Source organism: Littorina saxatilis, linkage group LG15 (genome assembly GCF_037325665.1).
Source record: "Littorina saxatilis isolate snail1 linkage group LG15, US_GU_Lsax_2.0, whole genome shotgun sequence".
NCBI classification, from domain to species: Eukaryota; Metazoa; Mollusca; class Gastropoda; order Littorinimorpha; family Littorinidae; genus Littorina; species Littorina saxatilis.
In genome coordinates, this window is record NC_090259.1 from 35,864,592 (window position 1) to 35,891,220 (window position 26,629).

At 44.5% G+C, this 26,629-nt stretch overlaps 2 protein-coding genes across 4 annotated transcripts in view; one reads left to right on the forward strand and one right to left on the reverse strand.

Moving 5' to 3' along the window:
* Positions 1-17,525, reverse strand: part of LOC138949161 (G-protein-signaling modulator 2-like) — a 165,386-nt gene extending 147,861 nt beyond the window's left edge. For 2 of the 3 annotated variants that reach the window (XM_070320930.1, XM_070320928.1), the window contains exon 1: positions 17,455-17,525. The gene's annotated coding sequence lies outside the window, so the exon portion shown is untranslated. Of the gene's footprint in view, positions 1-17,449 lie in introns of all 3 variants that reach the window. The other variant, XM_070320929.1, reaches the window with a different exon arrangement.
* Positions 17,526-17,744: 219 nt separating this feature from the next.
* The window catches only part of LOC138949177 (pre-mRNA-splicing factor SYF1-like), a 62,807-nt gene continuing 53,922 nt past the window's right edge, over positions 17,745-26,629 (forward strand). The window contains exon 1 of the mRNA XM_070320949.1: positions 17,745-17,862. Coding sequence (XP_070177050.1) covers positions 17,821-17,862 — 42 coding nt within the window. The 5' untranslated portion in view covers positions 17,745-17,820. The remainder of the gene's footprint in view (positions 17,863-26,629) is intronic.

Here is a 26,629-nt window from a genome sequence, read left to right on the forward strand (position 1 = left end):
ATTAAAAATCTGAAAATTGTAAAAAAAAATAAAAATTTATAAAACGATCCAAATTTACGTTTATCTTATTCTCCATCATTTGCTGATTCCAAAAACATATAAATATGTTATATTCGGATTAAAAACAAGCTCTGAAAATTAAATATATAAAAATTATTATCAAAATTAAATTGTCGAAATCAATTTAAAAACACTTTCATCTTATTCCTTGTCGGTTCCTGATTCCAAAAACATATAGATATGATATGTTTGGATTAAAAACACGCTCAGAAAGTTAAAACAAAGAGAGGTACAGAAAAGCGTGCTATCCTTCTTAGCGCAACTACTACCCCGCTCTTCTTGTCAATTTCACTGCCTTTGCCATGAGCGGTGGACTGACGATGCTACGAGTATACGGTCTTGCTGAAAAATGGCATTGCGTTCAGTTTCATTCTGTGAGTTCGACAGCTACTTGACTAAATATTGTATTTTCGCCTTACGCGACTTGTTTCTTTCTTGTGCTGTTTGTTTTTGTCCTTTTTTCAGCATCAGTCTTTTCAAAATACTTTTTACGCGGGTTCACCTGAGTTTGGAATCAGTAGTGAAATTAGAAACAGCTGGAATAAAACGTCAAAAGTGCGGCCCAATGGAGCCTCGTTCTTGTGTCGCGATTTTGCAGACAACAGAAGTTTCTGCATGTGCAGTGCTTATAAGGCTGTTAAAAATGGAACCCAATAGTAAAACCACAAGTTGCTTTGCATTTGACCAGAATTTTTTCTACTAGCCCAGCGGAATTTTTACTTGCCCCTGGTGACCGGGTGGTGGATTTAGCCATCCTTGCTAACAGTACTTACTAAAATGGCTCCTAAGACTACTAACCAGTTCAAGAACCAACTTGACAGTGAACTGTTAATGCAGGGTGAATTAGCCTATATAAGTATGATGGGTAACTATTGTCACAAAAGTTCAAAATTAGCATGCACTATAACAGACCCATATATATATATTATACTAGATGAATACCCGCTTCGCCGGGTACAGGTTCGCCGGGAAGAAGTTGAGCCGAATACCCGGCTGCGCCGGGGACCCGGCTTTGCCGGGTGTACGCCGGCAAACGCACGAAGGAAGGGAGATAAACGCGCAAAACACTGGAGAAGAGTAATACCCGGCTTCGCCGGGACAGTGACCTTCTAAAAATAGTATAACGGGAATATGGATTGAGCGTTGTCAACAGTGACCTTCTAAAAATAGAAACGGGAATATGGATTGACGCCACACAAAGGAAGGGAGATAAACGCTGAAAACACTGGAGAAGATAAGGAAGAGTTACTGGGAATGGATCCAGAGAAAAACCAAAATCGGTTCAGCGCTGCGCGCTGAGAGCACGTGTTGAAATATCTCATCAACCAGGTTGTGTCAAGGGTGTACCTGAATATGGCCACCAAATTTGAAAGAGATCCATCGAGAACTTTGGCCGTGCATCGCGGACACACACACACACACACACACGCAGACACAAGTCGTATATATATATATAGATGCAATTTCATGGGTGAAACCTAGGAAAATCAAATTGACTGAAAATTTTTTGAGGCAGGGGTCCAGGGGCTGCCTAGGCCCTGGCAGGGTACGGGGCAGGGTCCCGTCAGGGGGTCCACCGGCCGAAAACGAATTTTTGCATTATTCATTGTGATTTTGTGGCCTTTCCTGGCAAAAAAATACACTATCATGCAGGTCAAAAAAATACCTTCAGATTCTAATGAAATGGTAAAAAGGGTAAACAAAATCAAAACAATTCACAGAAGTAATCATTTTTTTGTGTATCCTTTCACACTTGCATCTTCCAACACAACGACACAATTGACAACAATTAACATTGACAACAGCCATACTACATGAAATAGAAAGTGAACAACTGAAATAAAAGTTCGAAATATTTAATTATAAGAAGCAAACATTGCCAGACAGGCATTGAAATAAATGATGAAACAGAATGTCACACATGCAAACAGCATGATGTAGCACTGTACAAAGTAGCAACTAAGCAGTAGCATCTCTTATACAGTGGAACCCCTCTCTAAGACCCCCTTCTCTAAGGACAACTGCGCCACAACGTCAACGACCCTTTTTTTTTTTTAACCGATGTGTTTCCTTATATAGTTGTCACCAGTGTAGTGACCACCCCGCTCTAACGTCTAAGGACCGACCTAACAGCTTGTGTGACGATTTTGTCAGACAAAGCCAAGACTCTCAGCCGGTCAGCGTAACGCATCACTGACAAACCGTCTCGCGCAAGCAAAGGCACAAAACCGCTGAGAGGTGTGATGGTTGGGTGGGCTGAGTAAACATCACAAACCAATCATCGAGATCAAAGGCATGTCCATTTTGATAGCTGGATGGCCTTGTTAAAAGACACTGACCTTCTTCCCAGGGGTCATTGACCCAGTTTTAGCTACGAGAGGTCATATCTGAGAGAGGAAACACTTCCTGCACCCGGGTCAGTGACCGAGTTTAACCTATGGGGAGTTTAACCTATCAGTGGCGCGGTATCTTTGATGTCTTGAGAGGAAACTTGGCCAGGGTACTGTACTGAGATCTGAGGGTATGCACCAAAACTGGTGGACACCATCGACAATGTCAAAACATGAAATCGAAGCAGTTTGCTTGAGGAAACGGTCGTCAGCAACTCAAACTTCTCTGTTTTCTTTTTTTTAAGAAAATCTGAGGTGACTTTCTTTGTGGCCCCCTGACCCCGCCCCCTCCCTCTGTAAGGACCCCCCTCCATAAGGACCGATTTTTGTCAACATTTTCAAGGTCGCCAGAGAGGGGTTCCACTGTAGTGCAAAGTTCTCAAGGAAAAGCACTTGAGTTTCAAGCACTGCCAAACTTATCACACACAGTTTTAGTTTCATGAACTCCAACCAGTACCATCGCCATTTGTTGGCTAGACCAGCATCAATAAGATCTGTCCGTGCGTTTTCCGTCAAAACCGGCAACTTTGTCGCAGAAATCGTGTCACCACTGCGTAATGCCTGCCAAAACGCGAGAGAACTTTTTTTTTTATCGTGATGCAGAGCGAATCCGAAAGCAAAGTAAAACATCACCTACGGGGTTTACCGCGAGCACGGGCAAATGCGCTTCCGTTTCTGGGCAAACTGCAACAGGTTCACTATAGCAGTTCGAAAACGCGTTCCGCAAGTAGTTTCGGGGTTTTTTTACTCAATTTTTTTATTTTTTTTTCAAAATTGCGGATTGACGGAATTTTCGTCAGACTTATTTTCAGATTGACGGATTTCAGTCAATTGACGGGCTAGTTTCACCCATGCAATTTGGAATACAACGAGAGGATGTAAAAAGGCCACAGGCCTACTCATTGTCCCTATTACCTTCACCTATACCAACAGCATACTGTGTGCTGTAGGCAGGGATGGCTAAATCATCCACCAGGTCGCCAGGGGCGAGTAAAAAATGCGCCGGGCAAGTAGAAACCGCCTAGCAGCTCGCCCGGCTGACCAGTGGAAATTCTGGTCAAATGTAAAACAACTTTCGGTTGTACTATCGACTTTTAAAGTCAATAAAACACTTAACAATACAGGAATTTCTGTTGTCTTCAAAAATGCCGCCATATTGTAGGGACACAAGAACGAGGCTCCTATCTCGGATGCTCTTCCGGCATTTTATTGTTCGCACTGCGGCTGGGATGTTTGTACCTTCGCTACTGATTTCAACCCCACATATGAGCCTGTGCCAAAAGGTGATCCTTGAAATGGGACATTCACATGCAAAATTCAGATTGCAAACAGAGCTTTGCAAATTTAATATAGTCATTTAGAATGTTATAAGATTCTGGTTTTGACATTTAAAAGATAACTTGTAGCATACCGGTACCTATTTGATAATGCCAGGACAAAGCTTGATATTAATGTGTGTCAACCGTAACACAGGACACAGTACTATGCTGAATATTTTGTTCATAAAAATGTTTAAATGGCTCAAAATCACATTTGTATGATACATAAATGCATTGTAAGCTAAGGATATATTGCTATAGCTCACATACCTGAGACTGCTGGACTAAATCAATTACGTAACCACTGTGTCCTCCATTACGATTGACATAATACAAGTCAAGTTTTTCACCTCACATACGCAAAAATAGTTTCAGAGCAAAAGTTAAAGAAGTAATGTTGTATTTATGGAATTTCAAATGTTTTAGTATCTAAACTTAGTTGGATTTCTATTCAGATTACTAGAATATTCATATTTGTGTGTCATTCGTAACGAGACATAAAATGTTGCTTCAATGCATATTATTCACTTATTTTTTAAGAAAGATGTAATTTTAGACAAAATTGGTAATAAGTAACTTATACTTATTGTTTGAATGCAAAATGAACCAGGAGGAACCTACACAGGAGGGGTTTTCAATTTTTGTGTGTCAACTGTAACATGTCCCGGAGGACATTAAAAATGTCCCGAACAATGAATAACTGCTGCGACAAGATATTAAGACACCACATTGAAATCTTTCTCAATTATCATTAAGAATACCAACCACAGGAACTGTGCAAAAGGGGAAGCAAGACACATGCTGCTTTTGGTGATTTTTAGACTTTTGTGTGTCAATCGTAACAGCCTGCTGAGGACACAGTATGTCAATAGTAACGGTTCTGTAAAGAGGACACAGTACAAATATTTTATTTTGTAGCCTAAAATAACTACAAATGTCCTTCAACTAAGTCTTTTTCAGGCAGGTGTGAGTAAAAGCTATCATTTTAAACTTTAATTCAAAAGAAAGGAAACAAATTGTGAATTTTATAAGAAAATGGTCAACCATAACAAAAGGACACAGTAATTATAAAATCGAAAATTTCTAATCTAAATTTTCATTTAATTAATATGCTTACTCAACTCACATAAATAGCATTAACTTCAGTTCATTGCTTAGATATTGAAGTAGTACTCGACCCTGGTAAGGGGGGAAGTAACTCCCAAAGAAAACAAAGTCCGTAGTCAAGGACGGGAGTCACCTCCCCTACCGGTAACCCGCGCATGCGCGGCCCTACTACCGGCCGTCATTCCCCCACGGAAACACACACCTGTAACACATATAATGTTAGCGGGGATGGATGGGAGGGTATAAACGATGTGAGTTGAGCAAGTATATTAATTAAATGAAAATTTAGATTAGAAATTTTCGATTCAATAACATATTCTTACCTCAACTCACATAAATAGCAGATTGCACATAAAGGCGGTGGGATACTCACATTATTCTCTTGGAAGTATCTGGCCTGCGGCAACCATTGCTGGGAGGCAGTTAGTACCGTCCGGGCGAGTGCTGGCAATGTCCCGGAGGTAGTAGCTGAGGAAGACGTCTTGAGACGTCCAGTATGCAGCTTTGAGGACGTCTGACATCCTTCCAGACTTGAGGACAGCTAAGGAAGTTGCCCACGCTCGAGCCTCATGAGTTCGAGGTGATCGAAGAGGGAGGACTGACTGACCCCCCCCCCCCCCCCCTGTGTCTGCCACCACTGATAAGCATGCCTTATAAGCGTGGAAGACCATCTGGTAAGCGTGGTTTTTGCAATGTCTTTATTTCGGGCTGTATTAATCGAAATAAACAGCAACTTCTGAGCGGATGCTCGGATCGGAGCGGTGCGCAACAAGTAAGCTTTAAGCGCGCGTACCGGACAGTTAGAAAGATCCGGATCGCCGGGGGCCAAAATGTCCCGGAGAGGCCGAATGGAAATGATCGGTGAAAGTTGGTCCGGTTTTTGATTCTTGGCGAGAAAATCGGGACGGAAACGCAGTGAAACCGAGCCGTCTCTTTCAAACGTGATATCTCGGTCTAGGCCTGAGAGGCCGTGGATCTCACTACCCCTCCGCGCGGAAGCGAGCAGTATGAGCATGAGAGTTTTGCGCGTAAGGTCAGAGAGACTAGAGTCTTGTAATGGTTCGAAAGCACTCGAACGAAGGAATTCAAGTACTAGAAGAACGTCCCAAGCCGGGACAGAAGTTCTCTCCGTTGCAGAACTGAGGGCCGCGCCCTTTAGCACACTCGCGATGACTCCCCCGAGGGAGATGGAGCGTCCGAGTTGCTTAAGAGTCACAGAGATGGCCGAGCGGCGAACGCGCAAAGTAGACGCGGCACCTCCCTGAGCGGAGAGCCATGCCAGATGGTTTGCGACCTGCATTGATCGCGGGGCGACAGGGACAACATTGTTAGCCGCACACCATCGAGTCCAAGCCAGCCAGTGTGACGAGTAGACAGAGGAGGTGGAACGCCTGTGAGCCTTCTGGACTAAGTCCAAAGTGAAATCGGAGGCGCCTGAGCGCCTCAGTGATCTCCGAACAATCTCCAGGCGTGAGGATCCAGGAACTCGGGGCGATCGTGCAGAATCCCCGTTCTGGGCTGGAGAAGCTCCCCTCGCCGGAGGCCGAGCGGGATGCGGGCCGCTGGCGAGCCGCAGGGGGTTCGGGAACTAATGCTGACTGGGCCAGCGCGGTGCCACGAGAAGGAAACGAGGCCGCTCTAAGTCGGCTTTTAGCAGAACCCTTCCGATGAGTGGAGTGGGAGGGAAGGCGTAAGCCTCTAGCCCTGTCCAGCTGATCGTCATCGCGTCGATCTGCTAAGCTTCCGGGTCCGGAAACAGAGACACAAAGATCGGGAGGCGACGTGAAAATCTCGTGGCGAAAAGGTCGACCATCGGACGCTCTACCTGCGCCCAAAGATGGAGGAGCGCCTGATGGGTGATGGTCCACTCCGTGTGGAGGATCTGGGAGGAACGGCTGAGGACGTCGGCCAGGACGTTCAGGCAGCCGGGCAGATAGCAAGCCGAGATCAGGATCTGATGGCGGGCGCACCAAGAAAGAATCTCGCATGCTCGGCTGGACAACAGTCGAGATCGGGACCCGCCCTGTTTGTTGGGATAAGCAGCGACCGTCGTGTTGTTGGTATGAATCAACACATGGGTGCCCTGGAAGGCGGAGAGAAAGTGTTGAAGCCCCAGAAAGACCGCCTCGAGCTCGAGACGAATGATGTGCCATAGCCGCTGCTCTTGTGACCACCGACCGGAAGTCGTGTGCGTGTCCAAGTGAGCCCCCCAGCCCTTCTGTGGTGCGTCCGAAAAGAGATGCGTGTAAGGAGGAGGAAGCGCTATGGGCACTCCCTGCAGAAGCCAAGGAGTGTTCGTCCACTGAGGCGTGGTCTGCTGCAACCAGACCCCGAGCGGAACTGAGACGTCCCAGCCCTGTGACGTCGGATTCCAGACTGAACTGAGCGCCGCCTGAAAAAGGCGCGCCTGCAGTTTGTATAAACGACGTTGAGTGGGACGGACTGCCCACTCCCGTGAATCGAACACCATGCCTAGGTACAACACCCAGGGGACGACTAAGATTCTGCCGTAAAATCCCAAGGAGGAGTGGTCGAGAAACTCCTCTATAGCCTGCTTCCGCAGCAAGAGAAGGATTTCCGCCTGTATTGTCTCCCGAGCGTCGGGGCTGGCCGGAAACCGGAAGTTGGCCGGCGCTCTGGACGAAGGGGCTTTGCCTTCCTGCCAAGGAAGGCGGAACCCCGATCGAATCACCCCCATGATCCTTAGGCAGCTTGTCCGAGACAGCCAAGCTGGAAGAGCCCGGGAGAGGCCGCCTGCTACCAAAAGGGTAGAGGCTGGGGGGGCGACTGGATCGGGGGTGTCTCATTGGGGGTTGGGCTTGCGCCCAGACCCCTGCTTCCCGAAGGAAGGTTTACGCTGGTAAGGGCGGGACCGTGACCCGCCCCTACCTGCTTGAGACGACTGCTGCCCAGAAGAGCTGCCTGGCGCTGGCGCAGAACTCCGTGGTTTGTTGCTGTGCTGCTTAAGAGCGAGTTCCGTCAGTTGCACCACATGTTGGTCAAAAGTTTCCTCAGTTTGCTGCCGAAGGGCATCCAAAGAGCGTGACCCCAGCAACGCACCCTCTGAAAAGGGAGAGACTCTCAAAGAGTCTATGGTGGCCTTATCCGTCAGGCGTGAGCCATTAAGAAAAGCCTCGCGCCTCCAGAACACCACCTGAGAGTAGAGCCGAGCAGCGAGAGTCATCTGACTATCAGTGACCTTCGCGAGCGCCGCCAGGAGCATGGCAGCGTTGGCCTCAATGGCATCATCGCGAAACCTAAAAGAAGCGATGGCTCTCGTGAGAGACCGGATGAGCGTTTCCGCTAAAGAGGTCAGTTCAACTTCAAGAGAAGAACGCCCGCTCTCCTCCAGCCCGAGTAGACTCTGTTCCGTACAAACGGAAGTTCTATCCCGGCTATAACCATCCTGCCGCAAGCGAGCCAGTTCCGGAGTCACCGGAAGTGGAGCTGTGGGCAGCGAAAAGGAGGAGAGAAGAGAATGTGGCCTGCTAGGCAGCCGCGATCTTCTCGAGTTGGCCGGGAGGCCGCCGCCTGCCTGAGCCGAGGCTAACCAAGGCTGAGCAGAAGAGGGCGCGTCCCTATCAGGGATGCAAACAAAAAAAACAAAAAAAGAGAAAAAATGGCGGGGGTCTGGGGGCCGCGGAAGGCCCCCATTGGGGTCCAGGGGCAACGCCCTGGCGGGGGTTCAGGGGGCGCTGCCCCCTGAAGCTGAAGCATTATGAACAAATTAATGACCAAAAACATGCATAAACGGCAATATTACCCTAAAAAAAAACTTATATTCATAGTGTCTAAAATAATGTACAATACTTACTGTTTTACTAAATTTACTTTAGAAAAATTACTGCTTATAGACTATAGAGTGTAGTACCACCAATATTTTTACCAAATGAAGTCATTAGACTAGAGAGTTCTGTCTTCTAATCATTGAAAATATGGACAATCATATACTTGTACAAAGCAGCCACATGACATTACTTGGAGAGAGAGGGACAGGGAGACAGAGATATGTTGACTCACTCTGTCTGCAAGCTGTATCAATCCATGGCACTGAAAAGATGACATTGGCAAGTCACAAAGTCTGTAATGGCAACTGTAAAAATCCCTTTGCTTTGGATGTATTTGAAACTTTAAAATTTTGTCTCTGACAGACAATTAAAAAAATGGTTGTGTCTTAGCAGTCATAGTCTCAAATCCCTGGCACACAATGCAGATCCTATATCCTTACTGTCACTGAAGCCACTAAACACCTTCTCTAAACTCTTGGCACAAATGAGCTTGAAGGCATCTGGACTTATTGTCTGTGAAAAATCTAAACATTGTCACTCAACACCTTGCACACAAAGAAGGCTCCCCGTACGAAATGAACATATATGAACATATAAGAGACATATAAGAAACCTATAAGTTTCTTATAAGAAACATATAAGTTTCATATATGACAAGTAAAAAGCTATGTATGTCAGTTGTAGGAATAGGTTTCTTATAAGTCTCTTATATGAAAAAGACCCCAATTCATATAAGAATCATATATGAATCATATATGAGAACCTGCACTTCCAGAAACCTATAGTTCTCTTATATGTTTCTTATATGAATCTTATATGACTCTTATATGAATCATCACTTAGTTTCTGCATAGGAGAATTCAGGACTTAGAAAAGATATTGGACAATGCTGAATTACTGGCAATACTGGCTTTCATATATGTTTCATATATGAACAGGAAGTGGATGGTTTGCCTTGAGCATTATCTCCCCCTGACTGAACGGCCATCTTTGTGACAGCAGCTCTGTGAGGATGTTTAGCAGAAAATCAGTGAAAGAGCAGGACTAAAATGCAAAGTTCTTACAGAAATAATTGGACTTGATGTATGAATATATGTCATGCTGATGTTTGTGGGTGGCTGGCAGCCCAACCAACCCAACAGCTTGACACTGACAGGTTTGTGTTTTTATTCAAAATCCAGAATTTCCCTCCATTATTTGTTTTACTTTACAGTTCTGGTTCTGCATCAGGTGATCAAATCATGTTTACCAGCACTACTTTGGTTCAAGCAACAAGAAACTGTGACAGCTGTGCATATTCAAGAAAATTATTTGTGGCTGTAACTTGTTTGTTGTTTCTTGTTCATAATTTCAAGTTTCAAAGTATTGGATTTGAAGAGGACAGTGCATGTCTTACTCCTCTTCTTGTGACCAGTGATTTAGAGATCTGTTTGTTTTTGCCCTCAAAATAAACACAACTTCAGTAAAGATATGTATATATACTGAACCAAAAGGTATTTTGCAGTTGGATTCATTATAATTCAAAGTCAAGACAGTTAAATTGGGTTAGGCAGGTGTTATTTCCCTTGTAAACACAAATGTAGGTCAAGGTCGTGTGTCTAGTATGAGACATAAATATCATATATGAGACATATAAGAATCCTATAAGGGAGATGTAGGTTTCATATAAGATTCTTATAAGTCTCATATATGAACATTTCATATAAGAGACCTATAGCTTTCTTATAAGAGAATATAAGATTCATATAAGAGACCTATATGAGCTCAGGTTATAGGTTCATATATGATTCATATAAGTTTCTTATAAGAATTTACCTCATTTGCATTTAAAATACCTATAAGCCACATATATGAAATGGTCATACAAGACTCTTATAAGAATCTTATATGAAATTGGGTCCAATTTCTTATAAGAACGTTTCGTACGGGTTGTCACTCAACACCTGGCACAAAATGAAGACAAGATCCTTAATCTTATTGTCTTTGAAGAAGCCAAAAATTCTCACTCAATCTCTGGCATAAAATAAAAACATCTGGATTTTGTCATAGAAAAACTTTAAAAATAGTCTCTTGGTTTAAACATAAGTTTATTTTAACAAAGGTTACAATCATGACATGTGTACAAAGTTCACAGAAACAGCAACAAGCTAGAAGCTTATAGTGGTGTTCCTGCATGACAGTACAACATAAGGCGGTAACGGCTGAAAAATTTGTCTCAATAAACCAAATCTATTAATAACGTAATGAACGTTGCATAATGATGATAAAGAAAGACAGTAAAGGAAGGAAGGAGGGGGAGGTGAATTATGTGATTGGGGAGGGTACAGTTTAAATGAAAAGCAAGTAAACATGAAAAGAAAATTGAATGAAAATTGTACATCAAAACAAAAATCAGTTTTAGAATACATATATAATATTGATGGTGTTAGCGAGTAAGAGATAGGGAGGGAGAGAGGGAGGGAGGGAGGGGGAAAGTGAGAGAGAGGGGGAGAGTGAGAGAGAGAGAGAGAGAGAGAGAGAAAGAGAGAGAGAGAGAGAGAGAGAGAAAGAGAGAGAGAGAGACGAGTAGACGTATCGATTTTGTTTTCACTTTACATGTTTATCTGTTCGAAACGGCCGGACTGTCCAATAAATTCCTGCACTGTTAAAAAGATTTTTTTGTTAATTTTTGTTTGCAAGGTCTCTTAACCTTGTCACACAATGAAAACATTCTTACTGTCTATGCTGTGAGTATTGATTAAGCATTGCAAGTGATAATGTGTGTGTCCACAATTAGTTATTAGTCGAATGTGTTCTTCAATGGCCACAAAGCCGCGGCTGCCATACACCACTGGTTTCGAACACGCCACACAAAATGCATTTCCGGCTTTTTCAATTTTGCGGATGACATCGCCTACTCTTTGCTCGTTGACGTTTCTGTCCAACCACTCCCATTTCCACTCGTTCTTTGCGTTTTCCTTGATTTTCTTTTCAAACCCGCGTTCAACGAACTTCATGCACGAAGCCATTTTTCGGGAAGGCACAAGTTAACGCGCCCGCACTCACGTGTTTGGAAATGACAAATGGTTTACAGCTTCGCCCGTTTAAGAATACGGCTTTCGGATTCGCCCGCTTGAGAATAAACACCGAGAGGCATGCTCGGTTTACATTTTTCCTCTTCTTTTTTTTCGGCGATTGTGCATGAAAAACGGCGATTTCAAAAAGTAAAAACGGCGATTTTTTCGCCGTTTGGCAGCTATTTTGCATCCCTGCCTATGAGCAGCCAAAAGAGGGAAGGGTGTGTTAGCGTCAGCCAACACCTGTGCCATCACAAACGGGACAGACGGAGATTCAATGAAACGGAACCTCGCCTTCGTGTCCCCCGCACCCGCAAAATCCGCCAAAGCAGAAGGAGGGGGTGCGACAACATTGGAGTCGGCGGAGACACCCTCAGGGAAGTACCGTGAGGTTATCTCCGCGGCCAACTCCAGTGTAGGGCCCAGTTTATTGGGAATCCGTAAGGGGGAAACGGATTCGGAACAATCCTCAACCCCTTCCTGTTCCCCAAAACCTTCCTGATCCCCATCGAAAGGAGGGTCCGGCAAACCGGAAACCCACCCATCCACGGAAGAGGAAGTGGCTAACATTGGTTGAATAATAGACGGAAGCGCCGAAAACTGTCCACCAACAGCACCGCCGACAACCGGAACCGCCGAGGCGGAACCGGAAGTCGGGGCCGGATGTCGATGCGTAACCAGGGACGGGATAGCAGGGACACTGCCACCGGAACCGCTAGCACGCTGTCCTCCACCGGAAGTGCCTGCCACAGCACAACCGGAAGTCGAGGACGACAACCCGCAGGTAGGCCCGACCGGAAGCCCCGAGGGGAAACCAGAGGAGCCTACCCCCTGCGAGCTCGAAACAGGAACGGCGGCAGCCGGACCAAGAGCTACAGGTCGATGACCGCCGACAGAATCTTGCAGGCCAGAGCTGGACAAGCAAGACGCTGCTGCCTGCCCCCCAGAGGCCGGGACAGCCGAAACTGATCCCAGGGAGGCAAGCTGGCGCGCTTCGCCGCTCCCTAGCGCACCCGCCACATGATGGACGGTGTACTGCCGAGGAGGAGCCGTCTGCGAACCCGAAAGAGACGCAAGAGCGTAACCAGGGAACGCAGGCAAGTGTGAGCCCCCAAAAAGATGGGGACTCCCACAAACGCCGCCCAACGCCGAAGCGCTAGAACCGGGCGGCGCTATGGACGCGAACCCCCCTGAAAAGGCAGGGGGATCCGCTACCGAACCGGAAAAATCTGGTCCAAGATCAGCCGAAGTGATCGTCGCTGAAGGCCGCAGCCTAGAAAGTGAAGCCAGGCGGGAGGGGAGCGACCGGCCTTTCCGCAGAATGGAAAGCAACCAAATCATGCTTCAAAGTAGCAAACATTGCCAAGATTTCTTCCCGAGACACGGACTCGCTAGGCCGAGGCGCCTGCGAGCGCGAGAGAGGAGAAGTAGCGCGTTCCTGCGTAGGAAAAACCGGTGACGGTGACGTGGAGTCAATCGAAACCCGTTCTGACTTCTTAGTCACCGGGTCAGTAACCAGAACTAAAGACGTAGCCTGTGACGAAGTTACAGAGGCACGCGTCTTCGATTTAGACTTAGACTTGTCCTTATCTTTCTCTTTCCCCGGTGAAGAGAGCAGAGAAACAAGTTTGCCCTTGCTTTTAGAGCTTTTGTCCGCCATTTGCAATTTCAGACACGCGCACGTGGAGACAAATTACAACAGCAAAATTGCTCAAACAAACGCAACGCGTAGCGAGAAGAAGTGAAACGATCTTACCTAAAGATAAGCAACGCAAAGACCAGGGTCAAATGGCCTTCCACAAAAGGCCAAGGCAAAAAAGATGCCGGAGTACCACAACACGTCTGTGCTCGAGTGTTGAAGTGGGTGGAATGACGGCCGGTAGTAGGGCCGCGCATGCGCGGGTTACCGGTAGGGGAGGTGACTCCCGTCCTTGACTACGGACTTTGTTTTCTTTGGGAGTTACTTCCCCCCTTACCAGGGTCGAGTACTACTTCAATATCTAAGCAATGAACTGAAGTTAATGCTATTTATGTGAGTTGAGGTAAGAATATGTTATTGAATGTCTAAATTTCAAAAATTCAGTGATCGTGCTAGATATCTTTCAAACTGGTATGACATCATGAGCTGACCACAATGCTCTCACAAAAATCAGTCAACCTGCCCAGGCAACTAGTCAAAGGCAAACAATGACTAAATCAATGTTTATCAATGCCATTGACACGCCGACGTTTTCTGTGGAATAAATTCGGGTCATTTTTGACTTTCATTAACAGGACCTTGCGACACCAAGCCTCATCAATTAGTTTTCCATGAGACAATGGCAACATTGTATCAACATAACACCTGTCATAACGAGCCATGCAACACTCTCTCTCTCTCGTACAGACCATGGATTCTTTATAAAGGATTTTATTTTCCACTCTTTATTTTTACCCAGGTCAAACCAATTAAATTAACAATCAAAACAATTAACAATCGGTACGTCTGACCGAGCACCCATTTTTTTCATCGGTATTGGCGAATCCCAATCGGTAAAATACTGGAAATTACCGATAAACGCGATCCCTGAAATTAAGAGTGTAAAAATAACATCAGAGTTTTTCTGTTGTCATAAGGCTTCAATGTAAAAGCTCTTTTTTTGATGTTAATGTACTGAAAGCTCTCAAATACATAAAAAATAAGAAAATTGCAATCTTAAATTTGAGAAATTTAGGATATGATCCCTTAGGCCTAAAAAAAAATAGGTGTGGTTACGGTAACCCGACCTACCCTATTTTTAGGGGCCAACCCTATAACTTTTTATTACATTTGTCAAAACAAAAAACACAAGAAAACGAGTGCAGAAAACGCAATGAAAGCGAAAGCGCCCGAGTCGCACACTTATTTCCCTGTCAAGTAGGTTTAATTTGTACACATTAGAAAAAAATGTTAAAAAAAATGTTAAAAAAAAAAAAGTGATTGCCTACCTTCCTACCCTATTTTTTTTGGCTATGTTACCGTAACCACACCTTTTTTTTTTTGGCCTTACAGTAAGACACACTATTTTTAAAACTTGAATTTTCATAAATTCAAACATGTTTTTGGAGCAAACTCTTGAAAAACAATGGAGTAGCTATGTGTCAAATGTCCCACTGTGAAAGTGTCGAATTTTGCCATTTTGGGGCATTCTTATAAAATTTTCAAGACCTTCCAATAAAACTGATGAAACTATTTATACTATCTTTCTGAAGGGTTTACTTTAAGAAGAAGTGGTGCTATTAGTAACTTGCTGCTTTCATAAAGAAAAATTATTCTTGAAAGGTAGGTATTGTAGTGAAAGTTACATTCCGGGGCCTGTAGTCTGGGTCTTGATCGTTAGTTCTTTTTCGCATAATCCCCCAGGGTGTGCTTGCTGCAGACGTGAGTGGTTTTCCCTGGCCATAGCAGACGACAAACACCACAGTATCTTCTTGCTGACCACGTTTTTGGCAATACATTCATGTCTATCATCAGGCGAATGCGCATAAAAAAAAATCTTCATAAGTCTGATGCCGAAACGTGGGAGAAAAACAAACAGTATATATATATAAGACTAGAGGAATACCCGGCTTTGCCGGGGTGAATCGCGAGACAGAGACAGACAGTGTGGCGGTTCACCACAATCACCTTTGAAGGCGAAGTCCTGTCAAACGGGATTGAGAATTTTAGAGCTTATTTCTTAGCCCTATATTATCTGTTGTGGCTTCTCAAATGCCAGAACATACAGACAGACAAAAGCCGCTAGATCCCATCACAAACAGAACTCTATAATCCACAGGTGTTGCTTACACACACAAACACACAGAGAAGCCGTATATATATATGTATATCTATATCTATAAATATATAGAGATAGGTGACAGTGTATTTTTCGCGTGGCTTTAAATTGATTCGACCTTTTCACTTTGACAGTAAGAACAACTTACGGGTGCAAGGGAAGCGTTCTGGACAGCGCAGTGACATTCTAAAAATAGTAACGTAGAAACGGGAATATGGATTGAAGCCACGCGAAGGAAGGGAGATAAACGGGGTGAATCGCGAGACAGAGACAGACAGCGTGGCGGTTCACCACAATCACCTTTGAAGGCGAAGTCCTGTCAAACGGGATTGAGAATTTTAGAGCTTATTTCTTAGCCCTATATTATCTGTTGTGGCTTCTCAAATGCCAGAACATACAGACAGACAAAAGCCGCTAGACCCCATGACAAACAGAACTCTATAATCCACAGGTGTTGCTTACACACACACACAAACACACAGAGAAGCCGTATATATATATGTATATATATATATATATATATATCTATATCTATAAATATATAGAGATAGGTGACAGTGTATTTTTCGCGTGGCTATAAATTGATTCGACCTTTTCACTTTGACAGTAAGAACAACTTACGGGTGCAAGGGAAGCGTTCTGGACAGCGCAGTGACATTCTAAAAATAGTAACGTAGACTGAAACGGGAATATGGATTGAAGCCACACGAAGGAAGGGAGATAAACGCAAAACACTGGAGAAGATAAGGAAGAGTTACTGGGAATGGTGAAATGAACAGAAAAACCAAAATCGGTTCAGCGCTGCGCGCTGAGAGCACGTGTTGAAATATCTCATCGATGATATTGTGTCCGGGGTGTAGCTGAATACGGTGTCCAAATTTGAAAAAGATCCACCGAGAACTTTGGCGTTGTGATGTGGTCTAGCGGCTTTGGTGTGTCGGTATGGGGGCCCGGGTAGCTGAGGTGGAACCAAAATCGGTTCAGCGCTGCGCGCTGAGAGCACATGTTGAAATATCTCATCGATAAGGTTGTGTCCGGGGTCTCTCTGAATAAGCCCACCAAATTTGAAGCAGATCCATCGAGAACTTTGGCCGTGCATGGCGAATACACACATACACACACACACACACACACACACAGACAGACAGACACAAGTCGTATATATATATAGAAACAGAAAAGATCGACTATTTAAAGAAGGCACTGGCGAGTGGTCTGAGTTCGATGGGGAGACGATGATGGGTTCTATTTTGTAAAAGATTTCCAAGAACACAGAAAATGGGAAAATATAAATTCGCGGGAAACATAGACTGATTGCTAACAGTTTGAGTTCAAAAGCCACAGAAGATGCGAGCTGGGAAAGACTATTCATCGCTGACCACCCCTGACCACAACCCATCTGTCTATCTTATCACAGCTATTTTGCGTGTAAAATTCAAACTGACAGTCAATCATAATATCACTGTGTCATAATGTTTGTGTGTGTAACGGGCTAGTGACATTTCTGACGGGCTAGTGACTTTCTTGCGGGTAGTGGTTACTCGCCGGGTACCGAGTTAAATTTCTGAGATTTGGCCATCCTTGTGCAAGGGAACCATCATGATCCTTTCCCAAATAAACCTGAGTCTGAGACAGAAACAAAACAATAAACTAAAAAAATGTTTTCTGACCCGCACTTTTGTAGATCTCATTCCTGGTAACGGCATATTTATTAATAAAAACAAAAGAAACGCAAACAAACATGACTGATTCAGTGAATAAACAGTCGTCGAGTCGATACCGCGGTTCAATCTGGGCAGCACTGGCCATGAACTTGATCAAGGGTGCCACAGCAACAAAAATTTAATAGCTACCGTGATCATGGGGAGGGATATTCAAAATGAAATAAGGAATGTTGAGCTAAAGTAAATAAAGAGCATAAACCTGACTTACCGTACCTGATTTGGAGGGAAAAAGATAGGAACCGTTTTGATTGTCAACTACGGTCAAACCGGATGTTCAACCTAAACCCCAACCAAACGACGATCCGAGCTGAATGAAAAATACGAGACCTCTGACAACATATTGGTTCATAAAATAACAGTCACGTAATCATTCACCCCCAAAAAAATAGTTGTTATTAATTGAATGATTAATTAGCCATTAGATATTACGATTTGGGCGTATTTGTAAAGTATTCTCAGATCGATTTATTCGAATACTGCATCAGTGGCTTTTTCCTGTTTTCCTTTTCCGGCAGACGAAAGGTTTGCGTGGTGTGTAAGGAGAACACTACTTTTGACACATTCAAGGAGTTCGTCAGTATGCCTGTTTCAGAAGAAAAACAAGCACCGGACATATTTTTCGTAAGGCCATACAACATTCACGTTTTTAAATGTTTCTGTTCCACCATGTAACTCATTACTCAACATCGGATGGCAAAAACTGTACGGGGCCAAAACTGTATTGTTACTTTCGCGGTTTCAGGTTTGCACGAATCGCACTATTGTTCAAGTAGTCGTAGTAGTAGTAGTAGTAGTAGTTTGGGACTGGCGTTATCGCCCAGGCCTTTCGGCCCATAAGTTGTCCGATTCTTTGGTTGCGTACAATTGGAGTTAAATTTCTTTCGAAGTGGATTCACAGCGCGCGGCGCGTTGTGCAGCGTTACGATTTACAACGCGCGGCGCTACGAGGAGCGCTGCGATTCACGACGCGCGATGTATTCTGCCGATACATTTCCTTCACAATCGCAAAGTTTACAACAGCTACATCCATCTGATCTATTTGAGAAATAAAACTGTCAATAAAACGAAAAACAGAGCTCCATTCTCTCTCTCTCTCACTTTTTCAACTGAATTCACCATATCGCTGCGCCGATGTAAAAACGCCGTGCCTACCTACCTCTGCTGAACTGGCAATCCTTCTCATTGCGATCAATGCGCATGTACCAATCTTGGACTTACAAAATGCGACCCTTTGACCGATCGAACCATGGGTTAGGGTTCGGGTTAGGGTTAGGATTTAGGGTAAGGGTTAGGATTAGGTTGTTCACGACCTGATTAATCTCCCCATGTTAGCGCATGCGCATTGACCGCAATGAGAAGGATTGTTCAGGCAGAGTTTTTAGTTCGTGACACCGGCATTGAATACTTGGCAGTCATATCACTACTTGTCATTGCAATGGCTTCTCCTATATGGGTCATTCTCAGAAATGGTGGTCCAGTGAGAGTAGGTAGGGGTGACACATTTGAAATCATGAAAAAGTAAATTAAAATTATTTCTACCACGACTTTTTTCATCTGAATCTATTCCTGAGACATTAAAGCATTGTTGTATGTCAATAAAAATGGTTTCTATACGTTGGTGTTGTTTTTGTGTGCTTTTCAATTGCGAAGTTCGGCCGTTTCTGGATCGCCGAAGTGTTACACGACTTTCGTGATCAACAATATGTTCAGTCTCATGGCTAAATCAGACCTGGGAACCCATACGATTTTGCCGTATTTTGTACGCATGATTGTCGAGAATACGCTCAGTACGGTCAGTGGGAAAAAAATACGACGAGAAAAATTCCTAGACTACTTTTCTTCACAAGCCCATCCTGAAGCCGATCCAGTATTTTGGCACATGATTACGTCACTATATTAGCCGCCGTCAAAAAACATATAATCGGATCGTGTCAATCAATCAAAACAACCAGGCAAACAAAAGTACGGTATTTGGCGAAATCGGCTCCGAGAATAAACAAGTGAAACAAAGAAGAAAAGTGAAAAAGTTTGAAGAAAAATATCACACACACACAATTTGTAACCAACACACACACATGTAGTCCCGTCCGGAATAAGCTTTTTGGGGATGATTTACGACTTTTGCGCACATTTCGAGCAGACAAAAACACAACATGGCGGCTCTCGCTCCTCCAACTATCGCGAGACACAAAAAAACGAAATCTCGCACGCGAGATCCTGATACATCCGGTGTTTCTCTGTACGCTTGTCACGACGACTTGTTGACAAACGAAGATTCGCGAAAGAAAGAGAAAAGCGCCGAGTCTTGAGTAGAGAGCTAATAAAGTACCGGTAATCGCTAATCGAGCGAAATGAAAATCCGCGGCGACTTCCATTAGGTGAATGCTATTCAACAGGCATGGGAATTGTCCGCCGAACGGCGGATTTCCGCCGAATTTTTATTTTGTTCCGCCGAAAAAGCAAAAGTGTCCGCCGAAAAAATAAAGGGGGGAGGCAAACAAATGAAGCACCGGTTACTTTTGCCTTTGCGCAAAAGCCCGCGAAAACTGTCCGTACTTTGTTCACGCACTGCTACCGCCCGCCTCAGTTACTTGAACTTTGAGTGAAACAGCTCGCTGTTGATTCGCGGGCACGCTATAGGATTCGTAGTGTACCTTTGTCTCTAAAAGTCACAAGGCTACAACGATCTGTGTGTGAGGCGAGATCAAAGGCAGGTCCATTGTGATAGCTGGATGGCCTTGTTTATAGACTTTGACCTTCTTTCTAGGGGTCATTGACTCAGTTTTAGCTATGAGAGGTGGTTCCCCTTTCATATGAGAGAGGAAACACTTCCTGCACCCGGGTCAGTGACCGAGTTTAACCTATGGGGAGTTTAACCTATGGGGCGGTCTCTTTGATGTCTTGAGAGGAAACTTGGCCAGGGTAGTACATGCACCAGAACTGGTGGACACCATGAAATCGGAGATTGATCGGAGATTGATCAGAATGTACATGTACATGTATGCTTTTACACAACTTTTTAAATTTTACTTCTAAAATTGTGACAGTAAAGTGAACATTTGAATTATGCCTCTCTCTATGGATTATATTATGAAGCTGTTGAAAACATGCAGAGATTGTACTCTCCAAGGAAAGATCGATGGGACGATCATTTGAAGGTGAGTGGGAAAACTTGTCTTAAGACCATTTAGGGTTGAAAACTCCACAGCGAATTGCTGATATAACGAACTAAAATTTATCTCCCTTGAGATTCGTTGTACCCGGACTTCACTGTATAATACATATATATATGTATATATTTTTTTTTCTTCAAAAAAGCAAAAATTGGTACTAAAAACTTTGATTCTAAAAACAGAATTTAATGGCAAACTTGGAGCTCAGATGACACCAGATTGCACCATCTGGGTTCTTTGGAGAATTTTTTTTCCGGGGGGGCATGCCCCCGGACCCCCCTAGTAAGGCTAGGCGCTTCGCGCCGTCGACTTGACGCTTCGCGTCTTCAGTTATACATTTTCCGCCTTTTTTACAATTTTCAATTCCCATGCCTGATTCAAGTTTAGGTAACGTTTTAGCCGCAATGCGATTTTTTTTTTTAAAGTCGCGGCTTGTAGTCCGTCAAATACGGTACAGTTTTTGAGTCACTTGAGAAAAAGTGACTCTATGTAATCGGTCAGTGTTAGTCTGTCCGGCCGGCCGGCCGTAGACACCACCTTAACGTTGGACTTTTCTCGGAAACTATCAAAGCGATCGGGCTCATATTTTGTTTAGTCGTGACCTCCAATGACCTCTACACTTTAACGATGGTTTCGTTGACCTTTGACCTTTTTCAAGGTCACAGGTCAGCGTCAAAGGAAAAATTAGACATTTTATATCTTTGACAAAGTTCATCGGATGTGATTGAAACTTTGTAGGATTATTCTTTACATCAAAGTATTTACATCTGTAGCCTTTTACGAACGTTATCAGAAAAACAAGGGAGATAACTAGCCTTTTCTGTTCGGCAACACACAACTTAACGTTGGGCTTTTCTCGGAAACTATAAAAGTGACCGGGCTCAAATTTTATGTGAACGTGACTCATTGTGTTGTGAATAGCAATTTCTTCCTGTCCATCTGATGCCTCATATAATATTCAGAACTGCGAAAGTGACTCGATCGAGCGTTTGCTCTTCTTGTTGTCAGTAAAAATTGAAAAAAGCATTTGTTTTAAATGTATAGGTAAACTTAATTAACGGTGTGACGGACGCGCATGAGGCATGTTTTAATCATGGATGTGCAAACGCTGTGTGGAGTACGCTCATTTTTTGGAAAATACATCAAGTTTGTTTGAGAATACTCAAAGTGCAAAACAGGGGTTCCCAGGTCTGCTAAATGCAAACATGCAAACACCAACAAATTACTGCAATCGACAGTCAGGAGTTCAGTATTGGATGTAGCAACACATCTTTGCAAAAACTCACGTTGAATTTGAAGTTACGGGCTTCGAACAAAAAATTATGAATGTCGTAACGCATCGTATCCGGACTCGACGCGCGAACAGCAATGTGCTTCATGACTTTGCCACATCACGGCTATTTTTAGCTCTTTGGCGCACAGGAAGTTCGAACAAGAAAATAGTCCTTTGAATCACAGCCAAATATTCACAGAAAACACCAGAATCATATCATTTGCTGAAACTCATGGCGTCGTTTCCTGACCTACGTTACGACTGAAGATGGTTTTTACTTAATTGTCGAGCCTGCAAAGCTTTGTCACAAACTTACACACCGCGGATGGCGACAATGTAGTGTCGGAAGGATATCGAGTGCAAACAGTCTCTCAAAGCGCGAAGTTTAGCGGAACAAAGCAGCCAAGAAGTTTTCGTATCCTCTGATCGTCGATGTTCGACATTCATCAAGTACTTAAAATGGGTAATCTGAACGCAACAGGAACTTTCAACAAATACAGCAAACTCTGACGAATTGTGTTTTGTGTAGTTATTTTGGGTCAGACGGGTTTTGCCGGCAGGAAAGGCCAAACAGTGCAGATTCATGTCTGTCGCACAGGAACCGAAAGTGGTTTAAGCATTTCGTTTCTGTGTTGCGACATTCACCTTAGTTTTGTTCCAAATGTCATTTTTTTACCAATATTAATAATAAATAATAATGGTGATTTCTATAGCGCTTTCGAACACACAAAGCGCTTTACAAAAGCAATAACAACATCATTACCAGAATGACGCCATTGACGGAATAGAACACAATCATAAACACTTTACAACAAAAAACAAAAACAAAACATAAATGTTACAAAAATCCAGAGGCTCTTACAGGAACGAACTCTCAGTATACACAACAATTATGATGCACACACACACACACACACACACACACACCCACACACCCACACATGTCCACGCACACACACACACACACACACACACACACACACACAGTAAACATTGTTCATCCGAAAAGTGCACATTCACAGGGTCGCGACAACTACATCATCATAGAATGCTTCTCTGAAGAGGTGAGTCTTGAGATTTGCTTTGAAAGAAGGCAGAGATGAACTGAGACGTAGAGACAAAGGGAGTTTGTTCCAGATATGATCAGCTGCGACTGAAAGACAGCGGCCACCATGATCGTCCCTCTGATACTTAGGAGCTTTGACAAATTTATTTTGGGAGGCAGAGCGGACAACCCTTTCAGGATTGTTTTTCTGCACGAGATCGGACAGGTACTGTGGAGCCGTGCCCGCGGCAATTTGATAGAAAATGCAGCAGATCTTGTATTTAATTCTTTGTTCCACTGGAAGCCAATGTAGCTGTTTGAGTAGAGGCGTGACGCTTTGTTTCATAGGTGTTCGAAACACGAGTCTAGCGGCAGCGTTCTGGACTAGTTGCAGGGGCTTGGTGACAGATTTGGGACATTCAGCGAGCAGTGAATTACAGTAGTCTAATCTAGAGAGTATGCCGGAACAGACTAGTCTTTTGGTTGCGTCTTCGGTAAGGTACTGTCGAATGGAACCTATACGCCGGATCTCCATTCGCGCTGCTTTACATGTTTGGACTACATGCTGTTTCATGCTAAGATCTTTGTCAAAAAAGACTCCGAGATCACGGGATGTATCCGAGAACTTGATGTCAATATTGTTCAAAGAGATGGCCTGTGGGAGTTCTGAAATAGACTTAGCATGGGTAGGGGTGGAGTATGAAAAACGCATGGCTTCAGTTTTGTCGTCATTTAGTTTGAGTTTGTTCTCTTCCATCCATGCCCCGACATCTCTCACACACTCCTGTAGCGACAGAACCAAATCTGGGTACTTGTCATGTGATGCGGAATGATTGATCTGCGTATCATCTGCGAAGATTTCGTGTAGCACACAATGATTCTCTATGAGAGTTGAAGTCCTTACCTTTCATAACTAGAATGTGTTGGGTAGAACACAAAAATACTGCAGAACTGATAAAAAATGCACAAAGGATTGAAGGCTTAGGTGGTTTAAAGTTGGAATTTGGTTTCCATGTTACAACATTCATCACGTAAATACAACACTTTAAAACGTCTCTTATTCAGCAACCAATTACTCTTTTTGTCTAATTTTTGCATTATTATGTATAGCAAACAATAGACTTCATAGTAAAAACAATTATTTTGTATTTCTTGACACTTTATTTTTTACTTTGTATGTAACACTTTGGACCACCATTTCAGAGAATGATCCATATATATGGAAAGGAGCTGAGTTTTTAAACTGGGATGACGTTTTTAAACAATTATCCGAGTACAGTGCCGCGGAACTGTTAATCGGTGTCACACCAGTTAACACTTCAGCAGCCATTTTGGAATTCGCGCATGCGCAGATCGTTTTTTCAGTGTGTTTTTTTCCGGTTGATTTGAACGCGTATATTCAGTCTGCAGAAAGTGCAATTTTGTAGTCTTGCAGCCCTGAAGTTGCTTTTGAGTTGCTTTTGAGTGTCCAAAGAAAGAGTGTAAAATGTTGCTGATAATCATGCATGTACAAAAATAAAGCGCGTCAACAATCTGCGCTGGTGAGAGCAATAGCCGCGCTCTGGGAATCGCTGCGCCGCGCTCTGGGAATCGCCGCGCTGCACAGCGCGCCGCGCTCTGTGAATCGCTTGCCAATTTCTTTACTCGTCAAAGTCGACGAATCTGTCTAATAATTTTGTGGACTTGTCCAGGAGATGCCTTTTTTCAAAATTTGTGCTTGGTGCAAATTTGAACGTATGGAAGAGGATTCAGTAACAGGGTGGCACCGTTCTGGAAACCTCTTCCAAATACGTTCAAATTTGCACCAAGCACAAATCGTGTGAATATTAAAGCAGGGGTGGCCAAATCTTACAAATTTAACTCGCCAGCCGGGTGAGGAACCGCAAGAAAGTCGCTAGCCTGTCAGAAATTTCACTAGCCCGTTACAAAATACAATACATACACTATTACCACACACACAAAATATGACACAGTGATAGTATGATTGACTGTCAGGTTTATTTGACACGCAAAATAGCGATGATACGATCGTCACCACGACCACCCTCACCTTTCTGTGTTTATATCGCCCTCCCCCTAACACCAAGAACAAGCTGAAGGACTCTACTTTCTTCGACGAGTTCTCCCAAGCCCTCGACCACTACAACGTGACGTCCCACAGCGCCATCGTCCTCGGTGACTTTAACATCCACTGGGACTGCCCTGCCAACGCTGACACCAAGCGGGCCCGTGCGCTGTTGGACAGCTACAGTGTGGACCAGGTCGTTTCTTTTCCCGTGGCCACATCCTGGATTGGATTGTCACTCGACCCTCAGACAATCTGTTCTCCAGCCTCGTCGCCAACGACCACCTTGTCTCCAACCACACTGCCATCAACTTCGTCGTCAACATCACCAAGCCAGCACAGAAGCGGAAGATGGTCACACGTCGCAAGCTACGAGACATTGAGACAGATGCTTTTGGAGACGAAGCTGCCCTGCTGCTTGCCCAGCGAGACCCGTCCTCTGACCCCGCCCATTTCTTCAGCTTGACTCTGCGCCAGCTCCTCGACAAACACGCCCCGCCATCCCTATGCGCAGTTTCTGAGCGACAGCCGGCTCCCTGGTTCTCTTGAGGACATCACAGCCGCCAAGATCGAGAGACGGCGAGCGGAGCGTGCATGGCGACACTCTGGCCTGGAGGTTCACCGGCAGATTCTCAGGGATGCGCTGCTTCGAGTCACGCAAGCCATCACTGCTGCCAAGGTCGAGCACTTCCACGACTGCATCGCCAACGCCTCATCATCCAGGGAGCTGTTCTTCATCATGTCCTCTCTCCTGGGCTCCTCCCCTGCTGCCCCCTTACCGACTGCTCACCCACCACAAAATATCCCGGAGTTATTCTCGGGCACAGTCCGGCACGAGAGTTAGCACAGCCGTGGCTAGCCTCCGCACAGCCAACCCCTAAGCCCGGAAGTTCTTTTTGAACTCGAAGCCACACAATCTCTTTGACACTTTTTCTCTACCACGTGCTCCACTTCTGGTTACACCGGAGTTAGCGACACTCAGGGAGGATGGCTACAATAGGGACAGAGTCAGCTCTCGTAGCATTGGAGGAAACAGGGAGATACAACCTTGAGTTAGCTTCTCTTTCGGAAACGCTACTCAGGTCCCTCTCCCGTTCTATCACTACGTCCTTGGAACCGTTTGAGTTTCGACAGGACGCGAGTGAAAAGGATGTGACGACGCTGCTCGCTACTTTGGCCAAAGTTTCAGCCGAACAAATGCGTCTTTCTGCGCAGCTTTATGCTCATGCCGTGCACACGCGCATGTCAGCGTTTCTCTCGGGTCAAGGTCAAGCATGTGAGTCGTATGGGCTTTGCCCTTCTTGTTTGTGACTTATCTTCTCTCTCAGTTTGGCCAGTCCTCTCCTTCTGGCAGGGGGGCTGGCTAATGTTCCTGTTTCTTTGCTGTGGGCTCATAGCCCAGCATCGTTTTGGGGCAGCTGGAACTTTTGTTTTCTTTCGTTGACCTGTGTTCGGCGGGTACTTCTGAATAATGGCTGTCCTACGGGCATCTTGGCTCTTAGCCTTGGCCTGTGCTATTGTCTCCTGCATTTCGCGGTGTGACAATGGCATTTCCGGTTCCTGTGTCGGCGGATTTCTAATCTTTCTTCATCCTTTTTCTGAGGTGAGTCAGAACGACTTCCGTTAGGTCGGGTTTCTTTTTACAGTCACCCTTCTTTCACAGGCAACTATGACTATGGCGTTTGCCTGTTGGTCTCTGTGTCTGCCCCTCAGTCTTTCAGATGTGGACAGACGCGTTCTGGTTTTTCGCCCAAACTCAGGAAGGCTCTTGATTTGGTCTCGAATTTAAATTTCCAGTTTCCCGAGAACACTTTGTCTCGGGAGTCTTTTGG